Source organism: Saccostrea cucullata, unplaced genomic scaffold (genome assembly GCF_032062105.1).
Source record: "Saccostrea cucullata isolate Sc308-1 unplaced genomic scaffold, CSIRO_AGI_Scuc_v1 ctg405, whole genome shotgun sequence".
NCBI lineage: Eukaryota > Metazoa > Mollusca > Bivalvia > Ostreida > Ostreidae > Saccostrea > Saccostrea cuccullata.
The window spans coordinates 171495-198255 of NW_026930562.1; the positions used below are offsets into that span (position 1 = coordinate 171495).

Genomic DNA, 26761 nt, shown 5'->3' on the forward strand with positions numbered 1-26761 from the left:
AAGGCAATGTTTATGTCACGTGTTCGAAATCCGCGGGAAAAGTGTTTACGACAATGAAGAAGTCATTAAAAGGATAAGATATCCATAATTCTAATGATATATATATCAAACTATATGCAAAACATCTTAATCATTTTGGAAATAATTTTAAGAAGAATAAATCTAAATATTTTACAAGCTACAGTTTCACGACATATCGCCGTTCGACTCCATAACTTCACATCCGGTCAGTGACAGCATGAATTTAAGATGAAACACATGAAAATGCACATGCAGTATCGTTTGTTTGGGATTAGAAATGTGCTTGAAACAATGGCACGATCGGCCGTATCTAAAAATCACGTCAGATTGTTTCACAGTCCAACAGGCGGTGGTGGAGACAATGAGCCACCAAGTGACATTCACTATGTGGGAGCTGACAAGGTTTTAAACGAAATCCCTACAGAAGGAGGACCGCCTGATATTTCAAACAGAGACAAATCACTGGTTGATCCAATTAGTTCACTTCAAAAACACGGACCAGCACGGAAAAAGTTTTATGTGAATAAGAAATTTTCCGTTTTGTTGTTTCCTGGACAAGGGAGTCAGTTTGTGGGAATGGGTAAAAAGTCCTTACACTACCCAGGGGTCAAAGAACTGTATGAACAAGTCAGTGAACATTTCAAGAAAGACATATTGAAATTATGTTTACTTGGTCCAAAAGAGGAACTAGATAAGACGATAAACTGTCAGCCTGCAGTTTTTGTGACATCATTAGCTGCTGTTGAAATGATGAAAGAATTGCATCCAGAAGTATATATTATTTTATTTTTTTTATATCATGATATATTATTAAATAACATAAATGTTTCAGTCCAGTTCAGTATGTTGAATTTATGTGTAAGTAGTGTAATCTTAATATCTTTCTAGGTTTTCCAGAAGCCGACCTACACAGCCGGCTACAGTCTGGGAGAGATCACAGCTTGTGTTTATGCAGGTGTCATGTCCTTGGCTGATGGTAAGCATTTGTAATGATTTCATCAATTAAACATATGTTCTTCCTAAACAGTCTAACTTCTCATTCCTGTAGCACAGATACTTGTGGACAAGACACCCCACTCCCAACCCTCCCCAATATTCAACTCCAGGATACATTGGTCATATCTTCATGAATTATAGAGAGTGCAGCATGTGGTGCAAAACATCATGATAAGCAATGCCTGGGCAAAGAGAGATTTTGATTACAATCAAGTGATTTTTTCCTTCATTTATTAGTAAAATGCATCTCATCACAAACAACATTCTCTCAGTAACAAGACAAACGAGAGATTTATAGGATATTAAGCAGATAAACTGTAGATTACAGGTTTTTGATTAAAATTAGCACTGTTTAACTTTGATTTAGTAATGCAACATACATAGGACGTCATGTGAGGTCAGAGTCTTTACATTGCAGTTAGTGCTTTGAAAAATCCTTAGGTAAACACAACAGAAGTGCATAGAAAATGTATAACATATTATGATAACATCTGAGAGAGATGATTACATCAGGTAATTATGTACAGTTGTGCCTATTTTCTTGAATTTTATAGCTTTGAATATGTTACAAACCCGGGCCTACGCCATGCAGGAAGCTTCAGAGGAAGTCGGGAGTGGAATGATGACTGTAACCATTACCCACAAGTCTAAGCTTGGCTTGGCTAAGGAGGCAGCCATCAAGTACTGTTCTACAGAGTGTGGCATAACTAATCCTGTTGCTCAGACAGCTAGCTACCTCACTCCCTACCATAAAGTGGTGGCTGGCCACAATGAAGTAAGTTGTCTAAACGGCTAGTTACCGCACTCCCTACCATAAAGTGGTGGCTGGTCACAGTGAAGTAAGTACTGGTAGTCCAGATATCCAGCACTTCCTACCATAAAGTGGTGGCTGGTCAAAATGAAGGAAGTAGTCTAGAGAGCTAGCTTCCTCACTCCTTATGTCCAGAGACCTAGCTTCCTCCCTATGTCTAGACAGCTTGCTAACTCACTCCCCCTGCCCCAACAACTAGCTTACTCACTCCCTATGCCTAAACAGCTAGTTATCTCACTCCTTATGCCCAAAGAGCAAGCTATCTCTCTTCCTATTTCCGGAGAGCTAGCTACCTCACTCACTATTGCCCAGAGAGCAAGCTATCTCACTTCCTATTTCCAGACAGCTAGCTACCTCACTCTCTATGCCCAGACAGCTAGTTACATCACACCATATGCCCAGAGAGTTAGCATCCTCACTCCTTCTGCCTAGACAGGTAGTTACCTCACACCCTATGCCCAGAGAGCAAGCTATCTCACTTCCTATGCCCAAAAAGCTAGCTACCTCACTCCCTATTGCCCAGAGAGCTACCTTCCTCACTTAATATGCCAAGAGAGCTAGCTACCCCACTCCCTGTGCTCAGACAGCTAGATGCCTCATTCTCAACACCCAGACACCTTATTACCTCACTCCCTTCCATAAAGTGGTGGCTGGTCATGATGAAGTAAGTAGTCTAGACAGCTAGCTACCTCACTTCCCCTGCCCCAACAGCTAGCTCACTCCCAATGCCTAGACAGCTAGTTACCTCACTCCTTATAGCCCGAGAGCTAGCTACCTCACGCCTTATGCCCTGAGAGCTAGTTACCTCACTCCTTATGTTCAGAGACCTAGCTACCTCACTCCCTATGTCCCGAGAGCTAGCTACCTCACTCCCTATGCCCAGAGAGCTAGCTTCCTCACTCCCTATGTCCAGAGACCTAGCTTCCTCACTCCCTATGTCCAGAGACCTAGCTTCCTCACTCCCTATGCCCAGAGACCTAGCTACCTCACTCCCTATGCCCAGAGAGCTAGCTTCCTCACTCCCTATGCCCAGAGAGCTAGCTTCCTCACTCCCTATGCCCAGAGAGCTAGCTACCTCACTCCCTATGCCCAGAGACCTAGCTTCCTCACTCCCTATGTCCAGAGACCTAGCTACCTCACTCCCTATGCCCAGAGACCTAGCTTCCTCACTCCCTAGTCCAGAGACCTAGCTTCCTCACCCCCTATGCCTAGACAGCTAGTTATCTCACTCCCATAGGTACCATAGTCCAGACAGCTAGCACTCCCTTCCATAAAGTAGTGGCCAGTCAGTTTGAAGTAAGTAGTCTAGAGAGCTAGCTTCCTTATTCCTTGCAGTTCACACTGAAGTTAGTACTTAAGTCAGTTAGGTTCTTCACTCCGTACCATAAAGTAGTGGTCAGTCATAAGATAAGTTGTAGGCTAGATTCCTTACTCCCGACCACAAATGAGTAGTCACAGTGAAGCCCTACCTGCACCAAACTTCGCTATATTCACGGTGTTAATAAATCACGGATGAATAAATTTTGCAGATTTTATCTGGGGATGGACAACGATAGGGCTACATACATGCTTGAAGATGCTGGTCATTGCTGACCGTCATTCAATTAATTTAATTTCCTTAATAAATTCAAATCAGGATAATAACCCGTATTTGTTAAAGGTTTTAATAGCCAACGCTCCTACATGTTTAAATTTCATCAATCAAAACACGTGGGTCAGTACCTGCTAAACCATGTGTATTTGTTACTGCATTATCATGCATGCTGTTTCAGTTGCTGGATTTAACCTACACTTTCCAGACGAGTGATTTTTAGCTATACTCTAATGAAATTAGCCTGGATGATGTATCAAGGGGTGGACACTTTCAGGCTTGTTTGGGATGCTCAATTTGACTTATATTTTCTATATAACTGACTAGGATAATATTTTTGGAGTAGCTGTATAAATATGGCTCGTTATGATCAAACTTTGTTTTCTTGAACTCCTGCTTCAGCACGGATAGTTAGAACTGACCAACATTTTCTTGATCGGTGATCAGGTTTAAGTATTTGGAGTAGGTCCATTTCCAATAAGCCCTACATAAACAAAACATGCATGGATATTGATTTTGTGATGGCTTACTTACATGTATAAACAACATTGGTCAAGGTGAGCTTTGTAAGCTTTGATTACACTTGTTTTCGTATATAGAGAAAAGATTCTGTAATAACATAATGAATATCTGTATTTTAACTCTTTATGACAGGCTTTGGACTTTATTGCTGACACTGCCAGACATTTTGGTTTGAGTGGATGTAAAAGACTTTCAGTTAGTGGAGCATTTCACACAATGTTGATGAAACCAGCAGTTAGTGACATGTATTCAGCTGTCAAAGATGTGACTTTTCAGCTGAAATCAAAACACAGAGTGTTCTACAATTACACTGGGAAACTTCATGACAATCCTTCACAGATAAAGAAGAACTTGTGTGAACAATTGACTCATCCAATCAAATGGGAACAGATAATGCACACAATCTACTCTAGACCCCCAGGGGAGGAGTTCCCTCAGACGTACGAAGTGGGTCCAGGGAGACAACTAGGATATATACTGAGATTGACCAATGAAAAAGCTCACTTTAAAAATTATCATCATATAGACATCTGAATAATAAACTATTAAAAACATCTTTCTCTTGTCTTTGAATTCATCACTACAAAGCAAAGAAGTTCAATATTTTATTTTTACTCATGTTTTAAAAAATGAATTTCATATGATTATGAAGCAACATATAGGTATTTGTACCTATATAATGTATTAAGTCATGTTTTTTTTCCCACAACAAAACCACTGATTTAGTGTCAAGTTTAAGCACTGTTAGCTGGCCTGAGAAGCTTGGAATTCTGACAGATGGCCTGAGTTGCTACTTTCCTTCCAATACTTGTAGTGAGGTCACAGATATGAAGAATGTGTCTGTTGTCTAAAACACCTTGTACACTTCTAAGGAGATTTGACACCTGTAAATTACAAAGATTTCAGTGTGTATGAATGACTCTTTGAATTAAATCTTACTTTTACAGAAAATTATTAAAGATCAAGTATATGAACTCCTTATAAATTGCATGAAACATATACAAAAAAGAATTAAAAGCCAAAAATGCTTCAATTGTGTGAAACATGAAAACAGCTTCAAAAGATACACAAGACTACAAACCATTTGTGGGGGCATAAACTGCAGGATAAACTTGGCATTCTGACTGCCGCAGTTGATGGCTTCTCTAACAAAGCTTATGATAAAACTCAGTCTGGGTGAAATGAGGCTGTCCTGGGATAAAGCATTCATTAACCGCATCAAGTTAGCTGGAAAGAAAAGAGGGGACCAATCACTCCCAGCCTAAATTGTTACATACAGCAATTGTTCTTTGTGAGCGGACACTTGAAATATTTTGCTCACAGATATCTTTAAGATTTTTCCAATAAATACTTTCCCAATATACATATTACAGATACCCTAATATTAGTTAACTTAAAACTTTTACAATATTTAAAGGTAATTAAAATGAAGTGGAGATTACTGGTAGAATTTTATTAATAGATTTGCATTGTTTAAACACCTGTCTTCTCACATCAGGTATAAGGAGGCAATTTCTATACAAAGTTAAAAAAATTTAAGTAAAGCAAACCATTCCAATGCTTACCCAAGGATTTATTCAATGGATCTTTTGCATCAAAAGTTGGGGAAGTTTCTCCATCTTCCTTGGCTGTTAGGAAATCTGTAAACAACCCAATTTTACACTTCAGTGAAGATAAATTTAAAATACAATATCATAATTTGTATAAAGAGATCAAGATATGTCTAAGTTAAAAATTTTAAAGAAGTTATTTGTGTTGTTCATAGTGTTTATGGAAAGAGTTACAATGATTTGCCCCAAGATAAATTCTGAAAAATCATAATTCATTATTTCAAAATATAAGGATTCTATTATTCAAACCAATTAGGAATGTTACCAAAGTTAAATCCCTCCGAATCCAGTGTGAGCTGTGGCTCTAGAGACGAGGACTTGCTTCTCTTTACCGGACGACACTCTGTCTCCTCCATGTCCTGATAACAAACCAAGATTTAAAGGATGATAATAGTGGGGCTGTCTGATAAAACAGGTGCCCCTGAGGTCCCTGGTATTACACAAAGAATTCAAGTTTATTATAAATTATCATATTATTCTACTGTACCTCAAGTTCCACCTCTTTCCGTGACCGCTTTCTACCCCTCCTCAAATGTGGTATTGTGTCTAGAAATATATAATACAAGGGCATAAGTGGAAATGATTTATTCCAGATTGTAATTTACCATTTTATGAAAAGGAATGAATTAAAGAATATCCAATCTATGTAAGTATACAGAGGCTTTATAAAACTGCTTCACAGTTGAAATGCATGTATTGAAGCCTTTAAATACATGCAAGTTTTATTTCTGGCCCTGTGGTTTTCGAAAAGATTTTTAAAAGCTATTAAATTTTCACCAATTCTTAATTATCTCCCCTACGAAGACAGCATGGGTATTCAGTTGAACAAACTTAAGGTATCCGACCCATATTAGGACATAATTTTCTAACGTAAGTATCTATCTTGTATTAAAAACTCTGAAACTAATTCAAAGCAGTTTAGAGTAGAAAAGGATTTACCAGGAGAAATTTTCAAAAATATAATTACCCAAGCAGTAATTAATTAATGAAGAATGCATTGAGGTCTATGGGAACAAGCAAATTATTGAAAACAAAAATTTAAATACTGTGAATATCAAAAAATGCTTTGGTGGAAAGATGTGTACAAATATTTAGAATAGAAAAACGTTTAAAAAATAATTTTTTACCATGTAGATTTTTTTAGAAATGGATTTTATTGATTAAAAGCAAAGAGGGATAACTCTTCCAGAGTTTCCGAAAACCAAATATTTCTATCAGTCATTCGGACTGATGACTTAATGCGTTCTACCAGTCCGAAGCATATTCTATCGGTCCGAATAAATTTTAGAATATACAGTGAATATTTCATGATGTAATTCAAAGAAAATGACATTGAATGTGTAAATTTTTTCATGGTTATCAACACTGATTCAGATTGTGATACAAGGATTATACTATAAAGAATTCAAGCATGGCACCAGCCCACACATTTAAAGTCACTGTGAAACAACTAATATGGCAAAAAAAATGAACAAGCTAATTTCTTAAGGTTATATATAGAATTCTTTTTTAAAATTAAAAGTGGCCTAAATGCACTTGTAAAATGAATTCATATATATAGCAGTTATGATAAAAATTCAGAATAAAAATCAGTTTAAATTAACGTTTTCTCAGTGGTCATTGCACTTCATTATATACTGCATGTGTTAACCATTAACAGAGGAATGGAGGAAATTCAGATTAAAAAAAAACGATCGTTTTTGGAAGTGAATAAGTCAAGTAGAATTGCAAAATAGATAAGAATATGGATATTTACGAAGAATAGGAGCATGCTGCATTGAAAATTTTCATTTATGAAGACATTGCAATAGATCAGAGTACAATAAATTAATCTGGACAAGCCCTCATAACAATCGGTCACACGGACCGGTACTAGAGTGAATTTCATCGGACAATTTTTATCGGTTTTGACACATTCTTCAAGGACACATTCCGCTCTTACATATTGATACTAAAACAGGAAGATTTTGTCTACATCTACTGAGTATTCAGCCAATATTTATCTGTTATGCTTTCAAATTCATTGAATTTGAGGCTATTTAAATGGATACCTTAAATCCATTAAACCATTGTAAGTTTTGTTGAATTTGGCCCAGTGATTCTAAGAAGTCAAAATTTGAAAAACTTACAACAATGACAACAACAGACAAATTTGATCAGAAAAGCTCACTTTAGGCATTAACTCAGGTGAGCTAAATTATATGAAATTTTTAAGGAAAGTTTAACAAAATTAGTTATGTATTAGTAGACAGCATATTTACTGACGGAATATATGTAATGCATAGTTTATGACAATGTGTACAATACAGCCTTACCTTTCTCATCATTCTTTGAGTTCTGTGCGGACACTAGAACCATGACAGATAATTTGGCCAGGATATTTCCCCTGGGGTCAGTGAGGAGAGTGTGGTAGTGTGTGGTCTGGAGGAGGCGTGGCAGGGTGTGGAACAGCAGACTCAGGGTGATGTGTTCCAGGTCCATGTGGAAGATCGCGTACACAAGACTCAGGGCCTTCATCAAGTCCTCCAGACGACTACTCTCCAACATTGCCTGTAATAAGTAATTTTTAAAGTATTCTTTCTCATTTGGGATTCAGTTTTAATTCATAACTAGAACTGTCCAAACGGGACAAAATACCCCCAGCTGGGTTTTTCAGAAGTAAGTTTTTCCTTAATAAAGATATGTATCAAACATGAATAATGAAATTTTTCTTCCAGTGACCTTGAACTTCCCCAAATGACCTTGGGTCAAGGTCATGACACACCCTTGGGTCATGGGCAATATTTGTGTGAAATGAGAACCTACCAAGTTTATCCATAAGAAAGGTATGGACCGGACACAAATTATGAAATTTTTTTTTCCAGTGACCTTGAACTTCTCCAAATGAAATTGGGTCAAGGTCATGACACACCCTTAGGACATGGGCAATCTTTGTATGAAGGGAGAACCTACCAAGTTTATCCATAAGAAAGATATGGACCGGACACGAATTATGAAATTTTTCTTCCAGTGACCTTGATCTTCCCCAAATGACCTTGGATCAAGGTCATGACACACCCTTGGGTCATGGGCAATCTTTGTGTGAAATGAGAACCTACCAAGTTTATCCATAAAAAAAGATATGGACCGGACACAAATTATGAAATTTTTCTTCCAGTGACCTTGAAGTTCCCCAAATGACCTTGGGTCAAGGTCATGACACACCCTTAGGTCATGGGCAATCTTTGTATGGAGTAGTAGATTCTAATGTCCCTCTGTAAGAAAGATATGGACCGGACACGATTGCACAGACAGACGGACAGACGGACAGCTAGACAGACAGACAGCTCGACAGACAGACAGACAGACGGACAAGGTGATTCCTATATACCCCCCCAAACTTTGTTTGCGGGGGGGTATAATAATCAGCAGTGTCAGAAGCTTTGTTTTTATTATTTTTTTAACTACCTCTATACATCTATCACAGAACCAGTCAGATCCACATAAATTCAGGAGATACTCCAAAGTCTGGACAGATTTAATGTCCAACCAACCGCGTCTGAACACACTCTTAATGCATTCATCCATGACCTCACTGGGCAGCTTGTCTGATGGCACATAGTTTGTAAAGTTCACTCTCTGAGGTACTGGCAAGATGTCATTAATCAGTTTCTGAAGAATGGGAGTCATAAGTGCATATCTGTTGGAAAAGAATATGTTGGCATTAAATAAAATTTGTTCTTCAGCTGAATGCTTTATTCTAATGCAGGTATCTGAACATACTTAAACAAAATTTTCTCAAAATTTCATGTGAGGCCTAAATTCAAGACAGCAATATTTTATCCAAAGGGCTCTTGTTTCTCATAGCTGCATTTTCATGGTACACTACACTGACTTTCTTGAACTATGATATTGAGTAATTTTGTATCTTACCTTTCATTGTAATTAAGGTCGGGATCAGGATTCAGAGCAGGTGCTTGTAACATCTGTATCATTTGTAATGGCTTCTCCCGGGCTTTGTCAGGTACAACACTGATATAACTACACAACCAGGCACACAGCACGATAGGAATACAGCACATTCTGTTCTTAATGACCTCAATAATCATCTGTATAAAGAGCACGCCAATAATATTAAACGGGAAAGACCTCTACAAGCTTACAGGTATAATAATAACCCAGTTTCTTATTCTTAAAATTATTTTCCTGATGAAAAACGTTCAGGAATTCTCAGCTTTAATATCTTTTAATTAGTTGGCCAACCTGCTTTTCTGAGATATTTTTGCAACATGACATGAAAAGAGAAAATAAAATAAATACTTTTGACCTTTATTTTGTCTGGAGGAATTGCGCCATGTTCCCAGGCAATCAGAATCTCTTGAAGAGCCAGTGGAAAATTCAAACAATATTCATTGAGTCTTGTAATGCTGAAACAAATACAGTAAAGCATCCTTATAACAAAGTGCCAAGGACAAGCAATTTTGCTTTGTTATAAACATAATTTCATTATATCTATAAACTTCACTATATGAAAACCCAAACCATTGTTTTATGTAAGTGAGAATGAATAAATAAGCAAATATATACATGTATTAATATAAAGAATGTAAAAGAGTAAGGAGATAATCCTACATCAACATAATTTGGGTGCGATTTATATTAAAATCAAAACAAAATTGTACTTTATATTAAGTCTTAGATAACTGATTCTTACTTGAGTTTGTTGATGTCAACACCAGACACGAGATGTTGAATCAGGACGTCTAGTTTACTCTGATCTGTTGCTGTAAAGTTATCGATACACTTGTATTTCCCGTCCTCAGGGAGACACCTGGTGGCCCAGTGGAGGAAAAACGAGTCGGTGTACTCGGGTGATGGGGCTGTGATCTAAATTAGGAGGATAAGCGAGAGAACTTCACATAACTAAATCCATGGCAAAAAATAGTCAATCCCATACTGTTTGTGGGCTTTTATTTTGGATCATTTAAAAATGTTTAATTGATTTGATTCTTGATAAAAATATCTACTATAAATTACACTGTATCATCAATGGAAATGGCTTTCATTTTGTTAAATGATTTTAAAGCTTTAGGCCAAAAAAAATTAATAGTTTCTCAGGCCAAAAAATTCAAAATTCAATGCGGCAGGCAGGCTTTTTTTTTTTTTTTTTTTTTTTGGAAGCAGGTTTTACACCTTTTTTGTAAGTCATTTGTGCAGTAAAATGATAATATCTACTAATTCTTAAGTTTTGTTCTCTGAAATTAGTTATAATATGTATTCAACGTTAAATAATGTTATTCCAAACATTTATTTAAAAGTTAACTGATAAAATACTTTAGATTTAGAAGAAATATATTGTTTTTCTGATAAAAACGTCTTTCTTAGCATTTATAAAAAGGGGAATAACTCGATTTTCTTTTTCCACTTGGAAAAATAGAAAATTGAATTATTTCCCTTTTCAATATGTCAATAAAATTGATCAATGCGGCCGTTTTTGAACTGATGCGGCGGTGCCTGAGAAACTATTGATTAATTTTTTTTGGGCCTTACCTATGTTTTAAAACTATCAAAGAATATAGGAAGATAGTAAGAATATATTACCTCCAGTCCATATATCTGGGAAGCATGACATAGCATCAGGAATGAAATGTCAAATAGCATGACTCGGGTCTGAGCCATTTTTCCAGTCTCCCCTTGCATCTGCTTAGCAAACTCATTTATCCTGTAACACATAAGATTTGTTATCCTCCAGCACAATGTTTCAGCTAAAACACACATTGCACTATTTAGGTATTATGATAAAGTCTTCGAATCCTAAAATCGATTTACAATTTGTTGCTATTGTACACTATATATAGCCAAACTGTATGTTACTTACTTGTTGTTATATTGTACTATATTTAGCTATACTTTATGGTACTCACTTGACCAGTTTGTTTGCCAGGCTCTGTAGTTTCCCTATGGAGGCAGCTGCAGCTAAAATAAAATCCAGGTTCCTCCCTGACATCATCAGACACAGTAGACTCATCATGTCCCCCGGGGTCTTAGAGGAGTCGGAATTTTCCAGGGTCTGGGATAAAAACAAATTTAAATCACTTGTTGTCCTGAGATCTTAGCTGACAGTATGCTAAAGAGAAGCTTTCAGCATGCAAAGCAGATGAACAGTTATTGTTAGTGTCAAAATGGATATTGTTAGAGATTCACTGCACAATAGAGATGTTAGTTAGAGATCAACATCTATGAACATGTACATGAATGCTTGACAATTCAACTCTAGAAGCAGAATGAATTTGAATTACAAAATGAGCATTTGTTAGTTTAAAAGAGGTTAATATTTTCAAACATGATTTAGGTTTGTACATTTACTACGTTTGCACATACATGTATAATACTTTACCACAGTTGGCAAAAAAATTCAAATGAATGACATAAATTATCACTAAGAAAGTTGGAGATAAATTGAAGGTATTTTAAATTACAAATTTAAACATATATGTACTAGTAAAAGTAAACCAGTCTTCACTATGCCATACTAGGTTAACAATGTAGTCAATATCTCTACATAATGTAATATGAAAAAATAAAGTGCTCCTATTTTGATCCTGTGAATGACAAACAAACTACAAACAGCTCACCAATACAACATGCCTTAATTTTTACATTGAATATGCCCCATTGTGTAATACATGTGTAAAAAATTACATTAAATTAAATAAATGTGATTTCCATGTTGTTAATTTTCCTTCATTTTTTTCCATTTACAGAAGTTTGCAACTTTATTAAAAAAAAAAAAAACCATAAGGATGACAAACAACAAATGTTGATCAGAAGAGCTCAACCGCCAAAGGCTTCAAGAGCTGAGAAGCTAAAATATATAAACGTACAGCACTTTCCTTTCCGGAATCAAGGTGTGAGAAATTACTCAGGCCCTGCAAAAAACCAGAACAGTCACAGCAAGCCAATCACTGACCATTCATTTTAATCCCATGTCCAAACTGCAGAACAAATACCGTTAATTATAATTGTACCCCCCCCCCCCTCCTAAATATTTAGATACTTAAGCTAAAATCTTTGGGATATTGGAATTTCAGTAAGACTGATTTAATGCAAGTTTTACTGACTTTAAAAAAAAAATATGTAATGGAGACTGAAATGAATGGTCATGCTGAATCATATACAAGTATAATCAAAGCAGCCTAAAAGTCGACAAAGTTAGGAGAAACAAATTGTGCAGAAGCCACAGTCAATAGCTATAAGCATTCAGTTGATCAAGAATAGTGGCAAACTAGGTCACTTGTGCTTGTAAAATAAAACACGTATAGATATTGATATAAATCTCAGTATGTCACACAAATATCTCCTATCTAAAATAGTGAAATCCTTCATTATCATTTTATGTGGCCATTATTAAGATGCGTAACAGATATTTGTAAATACATGTACTGTAATTATAAACATGATAAAATGAAATTTAAACATTGTAATTTACATCTAGATGTAAAACTGGCCATTAATGTGATTTTTTAAATGTACCGACCCAACAAACATCACACTTAACACCATAGTATAATGAAAACATTAAAGACAAGTTTAAAAGAGAACAAAGTCAAGCTTGAGTTACAATCACACTTCATTATAGCTGACAGCAGTAGACCACTAAAGGTCTAGCAAGTAGTACGATTTTTAGACAAAACCTTTATGATTCTTGGAAGTTGTTGTTCATTCCGTATGATCAGGATCGGAGATGACTGTCCACTGGTCTCCATCTTGTTTCCAGAATTAGTATTTCTAAAAAAATATTACATTTAAAATTCTACAAAATCAATAGTTGTGTGGGAGGATCTACAAATACGGTACAAAAAAATGTTGTTCTGAATGTACATGTAGTTACACATTCTCTTAAATGCCTTAGACTTGTAAAATTATTATTTGTCTGCTGTCAGAGATCTTACCTTCTGTTCAAAAGCAACTGAGTCTGGTTTTTATCCAGTAAATCATTTTTGCTGAACTCCCCTACTAAATATTTTAGACATTCACACCTACAATTTAGTAAATAAATAATAAAAAATTAGAGACAAGAATAATGCAACAATTTCCAATATATGTATGTTTTAAAGATGCTACATGACATTTACAATTTTATTTCATTGATCATCATTACAATACACTGTCAGTTGCTTAGCTTGGTTACTGAATATCCATATGCAGGGTAGGGGAACAAAAATGCATTCCAACTAACCAGTAATTCCTAACACTGTGACATAAACCCCTGACCCAAGGTCCACACATTGCACAAATTTCAAAAAGGCACCCTTAATATCAAAAAAATAAATAAATGTTTTATAAATACAAAAGAGCAGATTTCAAACAATAAATTCATTTTCAGTATATAAGTAGAGCCCCCACCCCACCCCTGACCCTGGGGCTTTGAAATTCTCAATTCTGCAAGATTAAGGCCCTTGCTCATCATAACTATAAAGGTAGTTCATCTGCTTTATACCCAGAGACAAAGAAAAAAAAATTTCAAAGATTTAATGTTTTTTCATTATATAATATACATGCCCCCTAACATTTGTTACCCTGGGGCCATAAAATTCATAATTTTAAAAGAAATTTCACATCATAACTATGTAAGTTTATTTAATTCCTATAGCAGAGAAGAAGATTTTCAAAGAATTCAATATTTTAATATATAATCAATAGACCCCTGCCCTAACACCAGAAACCCTGACCCTGGGACCATAAAATTCACAATTTTTAAAAGCACTCTTGCTCATTTAACTATGCACTTAGTTAGTTTATTTAATACCTAGGAGCAGAGAAGAAGATTTTTTCATGTATTTTTACTTTATATAATCTATAGAATGATTTCTAACACCAGAACCCTTGAGCCATAAAATTCACAATTTTGGTTGAGGCACTCTTGCTCATCATAACTATGCACTTAGTTGGTTTATTTAATACCTAGGAGCAGAGTAGAAGATTTTCAAAGAATTCATGTATTTTCACTATATAATCAATAGAGCCCCCCCCCCCCCCAACACCAGAACCCTTGACCCTGGGTGCCATAAAAAGGAAATTTTGGTAAAAGCATGCTCATCAAACTATGTACGTTAGTATATTTAATACCCAGGGGCAAGAAGAAGATTTTCAAAGAAATCATGTAATTTCACTATATATAATCAATAGAGCCCCGCCCTAACACCAGAACCAATGAGCTGGGGCCATAAAATTCACAATTTTGGTAGAGGCACTTTCATCATAACTATGCACTTACGATTATATAGGGGAAGAAGAACATTTTCGTGAAAATGTATTTTCACTGTATATAATCAATAGAGCCCCGCCCTAACACCAGAACCCTTACCCTGGGGCCATAAAATTCACAATTTTGGTAGAGGCACTCTTGCTCATCATAACTATGTACTTAGTTGGTTTATTTAGTACCCATCATCACAAAACAAGAAATAATACATTTTCATATATACAACTGCCCTAGCACTAAACCCCTGACCCCATGGCCATGAATTTACAATTTTTAATATATAATGCTGATTACAATCATAACATTTAATTCCAGAGAGAAGAAGATTTTTAAAGATTGCATTAATTTTAGTGGTTTTGGCCCCACCCCTCAGACACACACAGGGGGGCAGGGATCATGAAATTCACAATTTTTGGTGGGGTTCACCCATAGATGCTTTGTGCCAAATTTGGTTGAAATTGGTTCAGTGTTAGAAGAAGCTGAAAATGTTCAAATGTTAACACACGACGGTGACGAACGACAGAGAGCCGGACGACGACGGAGAAAACGGTAGCAATAGGTCACCTGAGTTTACTCAGGTGACCTAAAAATTAGAGACAAGAAAGATTTAATATATGTATTTGAAATGATGTACATTTACTTTTATTTCAGTCATGATGAGTCATAAATCTTCTGATATCCATCAAGGATATACTTACAATTAATAATTCCAATTATAGGGGTCAAGGTCAAACACTTACTTGAGTTTGATTTCCACGAGGTCAAGGAGAGGTACAGAGTTCATGAGTTCACTCAATCCCTGGAACAGATCTTCTCCTATGTCCTGATTGGGGGACTGCTGCTTCATAAACCGCAGAATCTGGGGCAGCTACATAATAATGTACAATATTGTGTATTTAGTTAATTATACATGTACATTTGTTATACAAAATAATCAATTTAAATTTCACATCAAACAAATAAACTATACTTTATTCAATCTTTAAGTACTTATTGTACGCAAAAACAGCTAAAATCTTAATTTTTCATTTATTTCAATGAATGTACCTACATGTAGTATTTATTTTTTCATGTACTTATTATATACCCCTAAGAATGATTTCTCACATAAGCATTCTGTTACAAGCTTAAAAATATGCCCATGCAATTACCTTCAGATATGTAAAAGCTGCCCACTTAATCTCCTCTGGGGTGTCTACACAATTATTTAATCCCATAAAACAGGCCCGGATAATTTCACAATACAAGAACGGCCTTGTTAGGTGCTACAAAAGGAAAATGAAAAGATGGCAAAATAGTACATGTATCATCATCACAAAACATGATATACATTTCTGATATTACAATTGAGAAATATTGAAAATATGTACAGATAAATTTTATTATCCCACTTCAAACAAATTTGTAGATTACTGATTGGATAAAAGCTAATCACATGACACCCTCAAATTTTCCGTATTATGTCGCCATCAAGGAGTAATATGAAAATCAGACAAGCGATTCCATTCCAAGCATTGTTATTGTAAATAACAAGAGGCCCACGGGCCTCATAGGTCACCTGAGTATTGTGTAACAACTTTCAAACAATTAAATTTGGTTCGTGTTATAAACCAGAGGCCATGAAATTCACCATTCACAATTTTGAAAGAGGCACCATTGCTTATCATATTATAGACTTAGCATGCTTACTCTATTTACTTAATACCCAGAGGTAGATCAGAGTAACAAAGAGAAAATGCACTTCCACTTTATAACCAGTTGTGCACCTCATCCCAAAGGAACCACTGACATTGGGGCCACATACCAGTATTTCAAATTTTGCAAATTTTATCATAAAATGGTTGATCAATACCAAAGAGCAAATTTCAAAACATTAATTTATTTTCACTTTGTACCCCCCACCCCCTCGCCCAGGGGGGGGGGGGCATAAAAAATAACCATTTTGCTAGATGCACCTTTCTTCATCATAAATACATGTATTATATACACTTGGATCATTGACATAGAACCCAGGAGCAAAAGAAAAGATTTTCAAAGAATTAATGTATTTTCACTATATAATCAATACAGCCCCGTCCTAACACCAGAACCCATGACTCTGGGGCCACAAAATTCACAATTTTGGAAAAGGCACTCTTGCTCATCATAACTATGTACTTAGTTAGTTTATTTAATACCCAGGAGCAGAGAAGAACATTTTCAAAGAATTAATGCATTTTTACTATATTACCAATACAGCCCCCACCCTAACACCAGAACCCCTGATCCTGGGGCCATAAAATTCACAATTTTGGAAGAGGCACTCCTGCTCATCATAACTATGTACTTAGTTAGTTTACTTAATACCCATGAGCAGAGAAGAAGATTTTCAAAGAAATCATGCATTTTCACTATATAATCTACATAGCCCCGCCCTAGCACTAGAACCCCTGACCCTGGGGCCATGAATTTCATAATTTTGGTAGAGGACTCAATGTTCATTACATTCATGCCAACAGTTTGCCTGCTTGATGTCCAGGAGTAAAGAAGAAGATTCTTAAAGATTGCAATAATTTTAGTGGTTTTGGCCCCACCCCTCAGGCCCCAGGGGGGCAGGGACCAGGAAATTCACAATTTTTCCCCCTTCACCCATAAATGCTGTATATCAAATTTGGTTGAAATTGGTTCAGTGGTTTCAGAGAAGAAGCTAAAAATGTTCAAATGTTAACACACGACGCACGACGACGGACGAAAACAGATAGCAATAGGTCACCTGAGTTACTCAGGTGACCTAAAAATGCGGTCTAAGAAACGGTTTGCGTAGGTAGTTTAATTACTTAAATTTCTGGTTATGATATTTTTTGTTGATTCTTATTGGATTAAAACTTGATATTTTCATAATATGCACATAATTTTTTTTTTTTTTTTTTTTTTGGATATTTAAGAAAGTTTTCAGCGGGATAAATTCGTAACACAGTCAATTAGTGACCTAATACGGAGTCATACTGTGTAACTAATAATATATAAGTTGTTTATTATAAATTTGATTTAGAGAGAATAATATTGTAAATTGGCTTTATTACCAGAACCCTCTCAGACACACACAGTTGATCAATGAAGGGCTGAACGTCACTGGTGGGGTTCAGTATGGCCTCCAGGGTGACTAGGGTGTTAATGGTGGGACAGATTCCGAGGTGTGACACCTCACACAGAGCCTGGCTGGGGAGGGTCATGTCCTGTACCCTACAATAGAAAAGTCAGACATAGAGATAGAGGGAGTTATGTCCTGTACCCTACAATAATAGAGGTACTGTGAGGGTCAGGTCTAGAGGGAATTATGTCCTGTACCCTACAATAATACAGGTACTGTCAACACTAAAACATAAAGGTCAGGTCTAGAGGGAGTTATGTCCTGTACCCTACAATAATACAGGTACTGTCAACACTAAAACATAAAGGTCAGGTATAGTCAGGTATAGAGGGAGTTATGTCCTGTACCCTACAATAATACAGGTACTGTCAACACTACAACATAAAGGTCAGGTCTAGAGGGAGTCACTGGGATAATGACTTGTGTAAATGCTTTCTCAGAGGTACTGAGAACACTGACTTAACAAAAGGAAACCCAGCACTCTCATATGGGTATAAGGACAAAGTCCATTTTTTGCTTTGGAAGACTGCAAAATAGCTGTCTATTAAAACAGAATATAAAAGATGCACAACGATACTACGAGGGGTGATCAAAAAGTTTGTGAACTATCTCGATATCTACAAAACCACAATTCAGATTAGAATAAAATTTGGTACACATATAACCATACACAAGTTCTATCAATAGCATATGTTGAATAAAGTTTTACTCCTTGTTTGTGATGTCACAATATGAAAATGACGTCACTTTGTAGGTCACTTGTGACGAAAAATGGTTTTTTCAGTCGTACTCGTTCAACAAACGATTGTACAATTTATTGTATATCTTAGAAAGTCCTTTGCTGTAGCGTATAATAATTTGCATATACATGTAGTTTATTAAGACAAATGACTTATTAAAAATTCAGTCAATGATTGAATTGATCGTTTAAGTGAAGGAAGGCAGGTGGTTAAAAATGATACCTGTCATGTTGCCCTGTGAAAGCAAGTTTGAAAAGATATGTGTTTTTAATTAGGCAGTTTGCTATCAAAGACCTCCAATTTACACTTTGAAAAATAGTTGAATATTTGAACAATAATATAATTATTAAATATCTAAGATATCGTTTATTTTAGATTTTAAACATATCAGATATGATAAAAAGGAGGCACCCATTTTCTATCCACCTCGAATAAATGTCTCTCGAGAGACAGAAGATTTGTGTTTTAATGGTCGCCATGCTTATTTTTGGAAAGGATTTTCTTATCCATCCATTCTGTTGCCGAGATTTGACCATTTTTGACAAATGAACTGTTCTTGTTATAAAAATTAACTTACATGGAAAGAAATATAAAACTCAGAAAAATCGTTCAACTTCTGGGACAGAACGTCACGTGACCGCCAATATCATGTGATTCGCGCATGTGCAGAACGGTGGCTGGTGTTCATTAAAATTGGAGAGGACTAATTTGAAACCTAATCAACACTGAAACCAAATATTGCTTCTTTTATGAAAGTTATTCAATTAGTTCCCGAACTTTTTGATCACCCCTCGTACATGATGAAGATTCTGTGAATGTCTCAAATTTAATTCAGTGTTAATGGAGAAGTTGCATACACATGCATTGATTGTAGTACAGTGTAATAATAATAGATGACAATTATGCTTTTTGAAATTATGTTATATCTGTGAATCTTTAATGTTCTATGTAATAAAGATTCTGTGAAAGTCTACTAAAATTCTGTTTAGTGGTACAGAGTATAGGAGGAGTTGTTAAGAGATGGGTACCCCAAGTGCTACTGATGTACAGATGGACATCTCCTCCATCATATACTCTCTGCTTTTCAAGGGCATAATAATAAAATTAACACATTTCTTAAAATACAAGCACATGTACTTAAATTATTGAGATAATATAGAATTTTCTGTCTTTTTAAATTTTATCTTACATTAATCTGGAGTGAACACTGATTACAATTGATCATACTTTGAGAGAGTCTGTAGAGCTATCCCCACTTTCTGTTTAAAATTATTGCAACATATCTGATAAATGAATGCACATTTATAACATACCTATAAAATCTGTAAAAAATAATACTGTCAATAGACAACTTAAATTTTTTTAAACTAAAAAAATATTTATGAAAATAAAACACACTTTTTGTGTGTTTTTCAAAAATCTAAAAATTTCAAATTGTCTGATTTCTCAATTTTTTTTCAACCCAACTGAATTTGGGATAACAAGGTTTGACTGTATATAAATGCATAATTCAATGATCAGAAACCTGACAAATATCCCGACATGGCCATTTTGGAGAGATCTTGTGGGCCGCCACACTGGCGCTGTCGATGATGCTGGTGTACTCCTGCTGTTGCTGCATGTCTTTCATGGTCTTCAGGGACTGGAGAACACACATCATCAGCCAGTGGAGGGTTTTCTGTAGACATTTACACAGAACCACACTAGACTCTAACCCACTGGTGAAGCTGAAATCAATAAATTTTGGAAATAAATAACTCTCCCAAGATACACCTTGACTCTTGATTTGTTACTCATGCAAAATAAGAAAACCCCAGAAAGAATGATATTGAAAAGTCTAACAACATTTCTAAAAAATCCTATATTTATCAAATTTTTCATGCTATATTTTATAGAATACATGTAATTTAATTGCATATCAGTATAAATTTCATACTTATATAAATCCAACATTAAAAAATTAATTTGGCTGAAATTATACACTGATTTACTATTTGGTAATATAAATCTCAACATTGAAGTACCGTTGGCGGTATACACTGATTTACTATTTGTTAATAATAACAGTGTATTATACCTGATGTTACAAGCTATGACCTCTGTAATCTCGATCAGCCCTATGGTGCAGTAAGGCTTACTTATATCGTCATACTTCTGTACCAAATTCAGCACGGAACAAGGAGGTATCATCTTATACAAACAAAGAAGATTTAAATGGCATAATGGCATACAAGTAATTTAAAAAGAAAACTCATTTTTGATTGTTAAGATATTGATTTAAGCTAAGTCCTTTATGTCAGTTTACCTGTGACAATACAGTGTGCTTTAGATAACCCATGATCAGAACATTGGGATTGGGTCCAACTAATGCCTGCTGTAGAAGAATTTCTGAAAAACAAATACAATAAGCTGGTATTTCAAATTCCAACTTTTTGTACTAGTACATTCACATATTTATTTTTCCATCCACTATATGTATGTGAGATTTCTGATTTCAATTCTTTACAATGAGGGCATGGTGCTTACTCTTGAGTCTGACACCTTACATGTTAAAACTGACCTGGTAGCTCTTTCGTCTCTTCATTACTGCCACTGACTACTGACTTGAGATGGAGTCCCCACTGATGTTCAGTCCACCTCTCTCGCCACGCTCTCATCAAAAGGGCTTTTACTTTACTGGCAAAACTTGACGAAGTTGTTTTATTTGGAGAAGAACCAGTAGTCTCCATTCTTATATTTTAAGATGATGTTATCATTTTATTTTCTAGAAATTGGAAATGGAACAGTCAATTTGAAATTAAATAATGCTACCAAGCAAAAGTAAGAAAAAGATTTTGTATATAACAAAATATCTGACCCCAAAATATCCTCTTATAAAGCTGTTTTGTTTTTTCCTTTGCAAAAAGTTTTTATGTTTTTCAGGCAAACAAAAGACAAATGGTCTTTAAAAAAGCAAGTCTAACTTTTTTCATTTGAATTTTGTAAATCTGAAAACCATGTTATAAAAAAATGTGCTGTGTCTGAGGACAAAGGTAAAATAAAACTAGATTTGGTTGAAAAATCAATAGCTTAGCTGTGAATCAATGAGTTTTACATATTAGACTAACAAAAATCCACAACATCAAGTCAAGGTCTACAAGGTGTCAAAAATTTGGGTTACAAAATCATTGATGCAAAATAATCCCAGAATCTCCCCTTCCGATTCGGGCATTTTGATATGAGACTGGAGCTGAATTTTTTTTTGAGATGAAAAACAACATGTAAACTTCCTGTATTGACCAGATTTATTAAAATTTAGGGAGTGCTGATTTTTCTATATACTGTCAAGAGTGGGGATTGATTAGGCTGTGATTTTCAAGCACCTACTCGATTTCACTAACATAATTTGCCTTGCTGGATAATGTAACTAAAATCTTTATAAAGAATGGTTTTACATTAGGACTGGTACAATCACTAAATTTAGCTACGTAGCTTGATTTACCTACTTAGCTTTATTTACCTACCTGAGGTAGCTTTATTTAGCAGCTACCAAATCAATTTATTTCTATAAAAAAGTGTTTTTCTCAGGGTATGCAGAAAATATCATTTTGATGCAGTGATCATTTTCAACTTTGAACTCATCTGAAAACAATTCATGAAAAATTCACTCTTGAAGAAATGTCTTTTTCTGCCCAATTGCAATCAAAATTCTGAAAGTTTTGGGGCTATGTATGACAGTTAAAACAGTTACTCTTTGAATGAAATGACAAAGAAGTCCAGTTGGTTAACAAAAAGGTAATCATTCAGCACAATGTGAAGTAATCATATAAAATAAAAATTTAAGAGAGGACAGTTAACCAAACAATGAAAACATGTTTTCTCTTAATTGTCCAAACCAGCAATGTAAAATATCTCTGCTCTGGATTGTTTTTTTTTCCCTGAAAAAATATACTGATTTTCAATGAAAACGCAACACACTACTTTTATGGTGAAAAATTATATACGGGATATAACTATGTACTAAACAAGTTAGACATCTTTTACTTTGCCAAATCAATTATTTAATGGTTGAATGGTTTCCATTCCATTACCGAAAGTTAATTTTTTAGCCCTCTTAATAGATAATATTTAAATAAAACCCCATTGGGTTGACAATTTAATCTAAACTTGCTCAGTCCGCCATGTACAACATACATGTATGCAGTCCGATTTTTACCATGCATTAGGTTTACCAATGTCTTTATCTGAGCGAAATAAATATTCTTGGGCATTTTTAATTGCCTGTTGTTCAGATAGAAATAAGTTGGCGCGTATATATAACTCTTGGACTTCCGGCAAAAACTGTTATTTATGCTATTGAAACACATGAGCCTGATGAGTCGTTAAAAAATTTGCATCTGCATTTTGTTTAATTTGACAATCTCCAGCATTAGCAATGAAAATATCATTTTGTGGACATATAGGCATCACATCCGGTTAAAAAGATTTTTTAACTGGATTTTATACAATAATGATAAACAGCTACAAAACCTTGAAAACTCAAATTGTTAAAAATTTCATTAAAAATGATATAAAAACATTTGCTGGCCTTTCTGTTAAGAGGGCTGAAAAGCAACTTCCGGTAGAGGAAAGAAATTCAGTCAACTGTTAAATAACTGATTTGGCAAAGTAAAAGATGTCCTAACTTTTTTGGTACATTGTTATAACCCGTATATACTTTTCTCCCTAAAATTAGAGTGTTGCGTTTTCATTGACGGTGAGTATATTTATATTAATAGTCATTTAATTGCAATTTTTTGTCTCTTTTTTAATAAAAAGAAAAACTATGAAAAGTTGCATTGAAATAGCTAAATAAAGCTAGGCCTATCTGAGGTAGGTAAATAAAGCTACGTAGGTAATTCTACCTACGTAGCTAAATCTAGTGGTTGTACTGGACCTGTACAAGATCTGAAAAGGAAACTTTTCAGAAGTTTGTTTTAAATTAATTACATCTACTCAAACTTGTGCATTTTTGGTAAGAATGTATAGCAGAATTTAATACTGTTTAATACTGTTGTGCAACCTATTATCTGGCTGCGCGCTAAAATTAGCCATTGTTTGACTGAACCAAAACATGCAAAATGGGGAGATGAAAATGCGATTTTGTTAAATTTCAAGTCCAAAGAAAATATATCATAGCATCTATACATTTAAAAAGATAACAATTTATCAAAAAATACGTATGCATACATTATATTTACCTGAGAAAAATTTAACATTTAGCCAGCCTTAGACTTAGAGTCGAGAGAGAAAAAATAAAAAATGATGAACTAGGAAATGATTTGCGCCACGTAAATTTAAAACCCAGATTGGACAATATTTATCCGCAAATATACTTAAATCTATAGTCTCAGTTTATATGGAAAATTTCCACTTGAAAGGCATTTTTTTTATCATATAATTTAAGTTTTATTCTAAGGAGTTGCTTCTCCGCATACTACGACTAAAAATTATTTTCGTTGATCACATTCATCATCCCCCCTTTTTTCCCGTATATTCTGGTTTTGAACAGACATTGAAAAGCTTGCTGATTAACCAATTACTCACTTATTCATAAGTGGATCCAAACTCTAACACAGGGACGTGCACATGTTGCATCATCTTTTAAAAGAGGGGGAGAGGCAGTTTTTTTTTTCAAATTTTCTAAGTAAAAAAAAGACATGTAAAAAATGATCAGAGAAAAAGGAAAGCTGTCTACAAACTCGAAAATCCACCGGATGGGGTGTGTGAGGGTAAGTTCAAAATGATATATTTTTTTTAGTCCGCACATTAACAAATTGCAATGAACAAACTATGATACAACAAAAAGTTGGGGGGGGGGGGTCAATAAAAAACTTCAATAATGCAATGTACTATCGGTATTTGGATCCTCCCTTCGTGCCTGCAACGTACCCTGAACAAAACATTTATTTACTAACCCTCAAAATTTGGACAGTCATTAAAATAAAATATTAAAAGTAACGTACATATAATTAAACATAACATGCCCAATAAAACAAAATAGTTTCAAATTACAAACGCATGCTTAACATTCTTCATAAAAACAAATAAATACATTAATTGTCGAATGATATTTTTCAATTTCAAACCCTCTAAAACAATAAAAGAGTCAATGTTATTAGGGAGGCTTCGGTCGGTCGAGGTATGCTTACGAGGCAGATTTCCCATAATATGTAAAATAATTATTTTTATCAGTTGCTTCAATCAACCCTTTGTTGGTTGCAAATGGGTGTTATGCAAGGCATGTGAGTTTGAAATGCTTAAAAAAAAGAAGATAATTCTAAAAAAAGAAAATCATATGTCGTGAGGGTGGGTGTTATTAAGTTCCAACTTTTTCATAACCAAATTTATTCATACATTACCACAATATCCTGATTGCCTATACTGTTACAAGGCGAGGGGAGGGACTAGTCTTTTAATAAACATTTTCCATGGAAAAAAAATAATGCTTGGGGAAAATTGGTGAGGGGTGGGGATGGGGGGTCACAGCACCCTACCGATACTCCGTGCCTGATCATCTCCATTTCTTTCCTAACTGACACAAACATACACCGAAAAGGAGGCAATGACATAGAAACAAAGTGCTTCTCTAATCACATCCTCTTTACATGATGGAAGTCCTTAACGTAGTGAGGTTATGTATTTAAAGTCAATCACCCATTGCCCGGTATATAACGGTTGTACTTGGAATACTTCTCCTTCATATGTATAATCATAATTAATTGTTGTCAATGGAGGATAGTTCCTGTTTATATTATCAAATGATTGACTGTAACAAAAAACAAAATTGGCTGGAGATGTCACGTATTCGTATATAAAGAATATTTCCCTCTGTGTCCTTCCTTTTGTTTTCTTCCTCATTTCTAAATTTCTAACTACCTAATGTAATCAAACATATAATATCGAGCATTTGCAGTTATATAATCTCATACAATGACTATACACGATCTGAACAGCCATCAATTCAAATTTCTAAACGATTAACAATTCCAAAGCACCTGAATATCTTTTGAAATTATATTTTGAAATTAAAAAAAGAAAATTAATAATAAAGAAAGGAGACGAGTGAACATGGCTTGAAGAATGCCTATGACTTCAGATTCGTTTAGAATAAAGTTCTCATTATTGAAATATGTAAAACAAATTATTGATACACAATTTTTTTTTTGAGAAATTTTTTCTCTGCAAAAGTTGTTCTTGTTATTTAAAAAATAATGTTTAGAACCCTAACAATATAAATCTCGAGGATCATTTTCCTGTGAGACTTGCATGCGACATGCTAACCACTAAGCTGTACAACTCCTAATGGATTGTGGTATCTAGATCATGTTTAATTGTTGTATGACTCTTGACTAATTTTAACTTTTTTCGGAAAGATGTTCAGTAATAAAAGTGTATAGAATGTATCGAGGCATATGACGTTAAGCACGGTGTTGGTGTCAATTTCGGTAACGTCAAAATGACGTTATTTTACGTGACGTAAGACAAAAATTGATTCTAATGCAATTGTTTTGTAAAACACGTTTTTATTGGCTAATGCACTGATGTTTGAAGCAGTTAAAAACACATTAACGAGCGTGAAAGCTTTTTCATTGTGACGTCATAATAGAGCTATATATATATAACACAATGCTTTTTTTGTATATATATTTCATGTAAACAAAATTCAACAAAATAAGACGTAAACAAAAACAAAATGCATGGTCCTTTATTTATAAAATGGGAATAATCATTTTTTAATTTAACATTAAATCTGACCGTTAATGCAAATTTACTATATTCAATGAAATTCCATTCAAGTAGAATTACCGGCTCCGCTATATTTTGTGGCGGAAGCTAGGTTTGCGACCGTTAATGATCAGTTTTTCCATTTTGAACTATAACAGTACTGATAACTTTGGATTCCTATTTTTTCCATCCTGATTGCACACAAAGCTGTTTTTTTAGTGAAATGTGTTATGATGAAGGAAAAATAAAAATTAGTTTTTTCAATGTTATCAAAAAAGTTCATATAAGTATATACATGTAGATAAATTCTCTGCAATTTTGCATGCATAATGCGGGAGTAAAAATATGTG

General features: G+C 34.8%; 2 protein-coding genes across 2 annotated transcripts; one reads left to right on the plus strand and one right to left on the minus strand.

Annotated features, from left to right (window-relative positions):
* The first annotated feature begins 213 nt into the window (after positions 1–213).
* Positions 214–4538, plus strand: LOC134229110 (malonyl-CoA-acyl carrier protein transacylase, mitochondrial-like). The gene is made up of 4 exons (XM_062710829.1): positions 214–792; positions 910–997; positions 1572–1792; positions 4074–4538. Exons 1-4 carry the CDS (start codon positions 250–252, stop codon positions 4473–4475), a joined length of 1254 nt encoding a protein of 417 aa, XP_062566813.1. The 5' UTR covers positions 214–249; the 3' UTR covers positions 4476–4538.
* LOC134229095 (mediator of RNA polymerase II transcription subunit 24-like) lies at positions 4531–23917 on the minus strand. The gene is made up of 24 exons (XM_062710804.1): positions 23885–23917; positions 21226–21429; positions 20971–21053; positions 20743–20855; positions 20191–20392; positions 19893–19948; positions 17858–18017; positions 15947–16060; positions 15536–15663; positions 13483–13569; positions 13225–13318; positions 12415–12459; positions 11455–11600; positions 11132–11252; positions 10245–10417; positions 9858–9957; positions 9464–9639; positions 8999–9230; positions 7867–8101; positions 6039–6097; positions 5817–5910; positions 5507–5581; positions 5023–5168; positions 4531–4825 (listed from the first exon to the last, which is right to left on the minus strand). Exons 2-24 carry the CDS (start codon positions 21392–21394, stop codon positions 4676–4678), a joined length of 2958 nt encoding a protein of 985 aa, XP_062566788.1. The 5' UTR covers positions 21395–21429; positions 23885–23917; the 3' UTR covers positions 4531–4675.
* Positions 23918–26761: the final 2844 nt, after the last annotated feature.